Here is a 7,445-nt window from a genome sequence, read left to right as displayed (position 1 = left end):
AGAATGCGGCGTCGTTTTTATTCTAGCGTTAAATTTTTTTGCTGACCAAACAAAACCAACCGAATAAACCGAACATTCTTAACCAAATTAACCAAAATGGATTGATTAATTCGATTTAAATAATTTTTTGCTAATTCCTTACTTAGCCATACTAAAATTAAATTGAATTTTTCTCTATATCTAGTCTAATCGAAAGGATCTGACTTAAAAATTTGGTAATTTCAAGTTCAATTTGATTCTAAACTTTAGATTTAATTTCAATCTAAAGTGGACTGAACTATATTTTAAAACTTAAGCTGTATAAAATAATTGAAAACTGAGTTTGACTTGACAAGATTTGATTATTTATATTAAAAAAATTAGATAAAAATTTATATAAATAAAAATATTATTATAAATATACAATTTTAAAAATAAAAAATAAATTAATTGACATTTGTAATAAATATTTTAATATTTAAACTAAACTCGAGAGCTGATTTAAATATTCCAATTGTGAACTCAATTTTATTAACATTGAATCAGTTAATAATTCTAAGAAAAAATAAATAAATTACTCCAATTTAATATAATTACTCTCCAAATCAAATTAATTCTTAATAATTTGTGAGTTGTGTTAATTCAATTCATGTGAAAGTTTTAGGTAAGTTAAGTCTACCATGTTATTCATGTGATGAGTCGATCACTTTAAAATATGAGTAAGATATAAAAAGAGAAAATTACATCAAATCACCCAAAATTTGAAAACTTTATGTTAGTGACTCAGAATTTTAATTTTTGCAAAAATCTCTCTTTTTTTATAATCTGTTTATATTTATACCTGAATATAGTTTTATTCCTTTTTTATCCCTCATTAGGAATTAGAGTTTAATGGGTAGGGATTAGGTGTAAATGGTTGATAGTCGGACTGGAGATGGTAAGAGCAACGGCAGCGATGGTCGGAGGGCAATGGTTTGAGCGGCGGCGGCGATGCGATGGTTAGAGCGGCGACTAGAGTTTATAATGGGTAGGGATTAGATGTAAATGGTTGATAGTCGGACAGGAGATGGTAAGAGCGGCGGCGGCGATGCTTAGAGCGGCGACGGCAACGGTTGGACCAGTAACAATGGTCTGCTCCCCGATGTTCATTCCCTGCACTCTTTTTTATCTTCTCTTCCAATTCATTTTCTTGCTGGTTTATTTTTATGGCAGCTGCTACTTCCGTCGTTAATATGGCAGATCCCCCGTCAGATTGGTTTGTAAAGAGAGGAGAAGAGTTTTATTGGCTGAAACAGTAAAATGGAGCCCATATTTAGAATTAAAGAGAATGTATTTGATGAATATGTATCATATTATGAAGTTGAGATGGAAGAGACTTTTACAGAGCTGGTTGTAGTTGGGTCTTGTGGAATTGTAGCTCTCCGATTGTGAAACCAAAAGCTGAGACAAAGACAAATTATAGATATTAATCACTTGTAATTTGAGCATAAAAAGGTTAGTAAATGCTGAGTTCATCTTTAGAGAAAACTGACATAAATAAATTAAAATTGGAACATAAAATAAATAATGAAAGGTTTGGCATACCCTTGAAATTTTTAGTGGTGGAAGACAAAGAATTGGTTCATCAGCTGAAGTTTCTTTGTGTACTGTCATTTTTGGAATTTTGTTTTTTCAATAATAGTGAGCCTTTGTTCCATTTATTTGGTTTCTTGGTTTGTGTTGGTTCTACCGCTAGTTTTGAAATATGATGTTCAAAAAATTATATTAACATCAAAATTTGAAAAATTGTGTTCTATAAATTTGTTGATTTATATGGCAACTATAACTGCTTTGATTTGGTTGCCATTTACTATTACATATGAGAGTGTAGCTGTAATAACTATTGAGAAAATAAAGTTAGATCCTTTTATTGTATTTGATTGTGAATGCTATTGTGGTTTATTTGTTGCATTTGACAAAATGCTGAGTTCATTTTTAAATTGATTATAATTTTAAAATTAATTAATTGATAATTTAGACTACAAAAATTAAATTTATAAAATGAACTGAATATAGATTCAATGTGAACTAAATATGTTGAATGTGAACTAAATGTCAACTCTTAATAAATTTAATTTAAATTCAATGTCAACTTAATTTAAATTAATTTATTAATTTTGTATAATATTAAAATAATTTATATAATGACAAATAAACTAAATATAATATGAAAATAAATATCTAAGGTTCATTGGATTTAAACTGAAAGTACATTTAAAATAAACTAAAACTGAAAGTACATTTAAAATAAACTAAAAGTGAACTTTATATGAACTCGATATGAACCATTTATCAACTTAATATCAACCTTGATTCAATTAGAATAAAATTTATTTTGCAGCTTTTCACAATTTTAACATACATTTATATGTATAGATTTTGAGATATAGTCTATTATAAGAATTAAATAAATCTTTTAATTGAAATGTATTTTGACAGTTTATAAAACCGAAAATCAACCTGATGTGAACCTATATCAACTGAATAATTTTATTTTTAGTAAACGTCGGGTTGACTGTTGGTAAACTTGTAATAATTTTTATTTTAAATATATGGTTAATAAATCGTTAGTAAAACCGTTGCTAAACTTTAATTGTGTATTTTAAACAAACTTAGAAAAATTTAATAAATTTATTTTTAGTACACCATTAGTAAACGTTTGGAACCACAAATCGGCTAATTATCAACTTACGTTTTAAATATATTTATTAATTTGTTGTGTGTTTATGTAATCATAAATCAACTCGTTGTTAACTTTGGTTTATTAGTTTTAAATGTAGATTGGTGATGTAAATTTAATATTTTTAGTTTTATATTAAATGTTTAGAATTTTTTTTATATTATATTTAATGAAATTCATATCCTTTATTTTTTTTAATTGTTGTAACTTGTTATCAACCCCATGGTGGTCAATGGTTGGACTCGCGATGGTTTGTGTTCTACCTACATGGTTGGTGTAAAATTAATATAAACTCAATATGAACTTAACGTGAACTTAATATGAACTCGATATGAACTTAATGTAAATTTAAAGTAAACTCGTCAAAAATAAATTCTTAATAAAGTGACTATAAATTTAAAATTAATTTTAGGTTAATCAAATTAATTTATTTAAAATTTTATACTATTGAAAATAGATTTATAAAATGATAAATAAATTAATAATAAACTAAAAAAAACATCTAAGATTTTTTGAGGTGGTCGATATAAACTTAATATAAATTCAATGTCAGCTCAGTGTAAACTAATTTCAGGTAGATTTTGTTCCAATTGACCTTTACAGTTGCTTTATTTTTATTATAGAATCGAATAACTCTTTTAATTGAAATGTATTTGATAGTCTATAAAACCGAAAATCAACCGGATGTGAACCTGATATGAACCTATATCAACTAAACTACTTTAATTCAATTTTTAATCAAATTTATCTTCCTGCTCTTTACAATCTTAAATGACATTTTATATAGATAGAATTTTGAGATTTAATGTAACACCAATTGAATATCTCTTTTAAATGAAATGTATTTGACAAACAATAAAATCAAAAATCGACCTGATGTGAACCTATATCAACTGAACTAATTTAATTCAATTTTTAATCAAAATTTTATTAATGCTCTTTATAATCTTAAATGACATTTTATATCGTGAGAATCTCGAAACTTAGTGTAATATACAAATTGAATATATCTTTTAAGTGAAATGTATTTGATAATATATATAAAATAGAGAATCAACTTGATGTGAACCTGATATTAATCTATATCAACTAAACTAACTTAATTCATTTTTTTTATACAATTGATAGTCTATAAAACTGAAAAGTAACCTCATGTGAACCGTATGTAAACCTGAAATAATACCACATGCTTGAAATGAATAAAAATCAATTTCTCTCGAATTAGAATCAATAGCAATTACGTCTTTACGGAAATCCCATATAATCTCAGCTGTTCTTTTCGAAATGGCCATGAGCAACATCGGGAAGATCGGTTTTATATTTTACTTCAATAAAATAAGAAGGAAAACTGCAAATTTTAATAACTGAATTATGTATAATCAAAAAAATAAACAGCAAACAATATTTTATATTTTTAACTACCTTCAAATATAATAAGACAAACAATGAGAACAGTAGTGGTCACTTTACCCCCCAAATTTGTCCATTTTCTTCTTCAAATGGGTAGCACTTTCTTCCAAAAAGACCACATACATTTCTTTTTAAATCATCCCAATTTCAGTATTCATTCCAATGCTTATGACAATACAAACACAACTCTGATTCACAGTAGATTGATAACTCAACAAAATTTAGCTAAAATACAAAACAAAAAGAACCATAAAATCAACAGAAGAAGTAAAATCCAATAATAAAATACTATGACCTGCTAAAATATTGACATGCGATACATATGGCAATGGAGTCCTCCGATGGAAAGAAGACTGAACCCCTCAACTCAAATTTCAGTGTCGATGTCTTCAAAATTGCAACTCTAAGATCCAACTCATAATTCCACTATATCTCCATGGACAAAAAATAATTAAAAATGACAGTGGAAATATCAAAATTTTAAATAATATTACTTTCGTTGAGATTAAACCATCTAATGTAAAGAATATAAATTGCTCTCATTTTTGTAAGGTAAAATCAAACTATATTGATTATGTGTCCATATGAAATCTATTTCCATGACCAAGACAATCACATCGCCAATTTTCTCCAAGCTTACCGGCGGTGGATCTCTGGGAGACCATTGCGTCGCCGTTCGACCACCACGCCGCCGTCCGACCACCGCGCTGCCAATCAGATCACCGGAGCCCGACCAGAATGATAACAGTGGAGTAATTTTCAATTTTTTTCTCTGTTTCAGTTGAGGGGAAGAGGGCATAAATGTCCTATTTTATGTTATAACCAACTTATTTTGGGTTATGAGAGATTTGTGAAAAGTTTTCTTTTTTTTTGGGAGATTTTTGCCAAAATCAAAATACTGAGGTAAAAACATAATACTATACCACTTTTAGGGGATTTGTGTAGATTACCCATATAAAAATGACCCTAATGTTTATTTTGTGGCTCACATGGGCCCGTAATGTTTTTTGAGTCTAAAAAATGACCTTAATTTTACCAAAGCGAAACAAATATATCCTCCACCGTTAGACGGAGGGTATATTTTTTCCACTTTGGTAACCTTAGACTTATATTTGTTTCTTTTCGATCATTTTTGAAATTAAAAAAATATTAGGGCAACAACTAATTATATGGTACATCAGCCGAATTAACGTTCAAACACGCTACCGTTAAATGAAGGGTGTATTTGTTCCACTTTAATAATGTTAGGGTTATTTTTTGAGATTCGAACAACAGCCCCAGTCAACAACTTGTCACATAAGTCATAAAAAATTAAATTTTGGATGAACATTGTTACAATTACAAACAGTTTTATTTTAGTACACATTCCATTGAAGAGAGCATTAATTTAAGGAGGAAGAAATCAAGGAAGATCTCACCAAATAAACTGCACATACACAGAATAATAATAATAATTATTAGTATTATTATTATTATTATAAAATAGTAAAAACTTTCTTTCAAAGTCTCCAATATATCTGTCATATTCTTCTACTTATAGTCACTCTAGCCAGCTTTATTTTGAGATTTGAGCTTGTCTTTTTCACAAAACCACTATTTTTCAAGAAACCAAGTAACAATCTTCAGCAGAAACATGAAGAACAGTAGGAACCTACATCAAAACCAAGATGAAAAGATTACTTTTTTCAAAATTTTGATCCGTGACTTCACCAATGAAATGGTAATGTTCATCTCTTGCATTAATCTCATATTTTCTGTTAATTTCTTGATTTACATGCTATATTTTGTGTTTTCTTGCAGATGGTACCTTGTGCATTTGTAACCAAGTACTGGAAAACCATGCCTCGTACACTCACCTTGAAATCTCACAACATTGGCAAGTTTTACACAGTAGCAGTCATCAGAAACCATGATGGTTCATTTCTCAAGCATGGTTGGCCAAAATTTGTGGAAGAAAATGATTTAAAACTGGGAGATTTCTTGGTTTTTAACCTTGTTGATGTGTTAACTTTTGAAGTTTTGATTTATGGCCCAACTTGTCTGTTGAAGAATATTAATTTAAGTAATGAGAATGATGAAGATGATGGTCATGTGGATCAGACTAAGAACTTAAGTAACGGTTCTGTTTATGATGGTGATGATGATGAAGAGGAGGATCAACAGAAGAATGGTGCCTCAAAAATGGACTGTGCTGCTAATTCCATAGTCAAGAATCGCGGTCGTCCGAAGAAATCTCAAGTTTCTGCTACTCAAATTGGTAAGATCTCATCTGTTTTACGGTTATCCTGAGCTTCTGCTCGGGGTAGTGAGTCCTCGTCACCCAAAAAATTGAGTAGTTTTTGGAATTTAGAAAACTGACATCTTTTTTACTGTTTTTTTTTTCATAAAATGTGGAAAAAAAGCTGAGAAGAACCCGAATCTTTTCAAGGAGAGAACTGAATTTGTTCTGAAATACTATCAGAAATACAATTTGGTAACCTTTTCATCTGTGTTTTTATTCTGTTTCACTTTGTTTTTGTAATGAAAACATTGATGAAAAAAAAGTTTGTTTTTTTGATAGACTCTACTCAAAGGCTTTGCTAAAAGCAGTGGCCTCACAAACTTGGCACGAACTGTTCTTCAGGATCCTGCCGGAAGGTTATGGCCAGTTGCAGTCAAGATATTGAGTGGTCACCAGGTTCAATTAAGCTCTGGCTGGTCTGATTTTTACCAAGCTAATGGACTGGCTACAGGGGACACTGTGGTTCTCTTCTCCAAGCAAGGGTTTGGTGAACTCATTCTCGTCGAGGTTCGTAAAGGAAGAGGCGAAGTTACGAGCACCAAACCGGGCGTTAAACTGAGTGCATTGGCAGAGTTTGAAACTGGCAATTAAATCTCTGGTTCAATTATGATGTTGGTATTTTCGTTGTTTTAGTTGCTTCTCCCACAAGCTATTGTGATAGAAATGAAATTCTTGGGTGTTTTCTTAAGATATTATGTGCTTTTAATTTTTTGTTTAAACCATCTTGGTTCTGAGTATGAATTAGTTTATGATGTTTTAGCTGGTTAAAATGACTTATGTAATTGGACTTTATTTGCTATCAATTTATCTTATTTAGAACTTTTTAAGAATTTTTATATTGCTGTCATTGATTTTTAAGTGTGAAGTAGGTTATTTTAGTAATTTTTATGCTAAATTTGGTAAATAATGAGGCTAGTTGGTAGAATTTGATAAGCTTAGTTGTGAATCTGAGCTAGTTTATTGTTCAGCAAATAAATTGTGAAATGCTGCATTTAATTAATTACCTTATGATGAACTGTTTCTTGAAAAAATTAAGTTTCTTCAGAGTATTAAATA

At 29.4% G+C, this 7,445-nt stretch overlaps 1 protein-coding gene across 2 annotated transcripts; it reads left to right on the top strand.

Moving 5' to 3' along the window:
• Positions 1-5,624: 5,624 nt before the first annotated feature.
• LOC126654737 (putative B3 domain-containing protein Os03g0621600) lies at positions 5,625-7,219 on the top strand. 2 transcript variants are annotated; one of them, XM_050348700.2, is made up of 4 exons: positions 5,625-5,828; positions 5,909-6,365; positions 6,511-6,581; positions 6,732-7,219. In XM_050348700.2, the coding sequence occupies exons 1-4, from the start codon at positions 5,742-5,744 to the stop codon at positions 6,978-6,980; spliced, it is 864 nt and encodes a 287-aa protein (XP_050204657.1). In that variant the 5' UTR covers positions 5,625-5,741; the 3' UTR covers positions 6,981-7,219. The 2 variants fall into 2 exon arrangements, with proteins under 2 accessions (XP_050204657.1, XP_050204656.1); XM_050348699.2 differs by having other exon boundaries at positions 5,627-5,828; positions 6,669-7,219.
• Positions 7,220-7,445: the final 226 nt, after the last annotated feature.

Source organism: Mercurialis annua, linkage group LG7, assembly GCF_937616625.2.
Source record: "Mercurialis annua linkage group LG7, ddMerAnnu1.2, whole genome shotgun sequence".
In the NCBI taxonomy this organism is placed as follows: Eukaryota; Viridiplantae; Streptophyta; class Magnoliopsida; order Malpighiales; family Euphorbiaceae; genus Mercurialis; species Mercurialis annua.
Note: the sequence above shows the minus strand (reverse complement) of the source record. Positions and strands in the feature narration are given on the sequence as shown.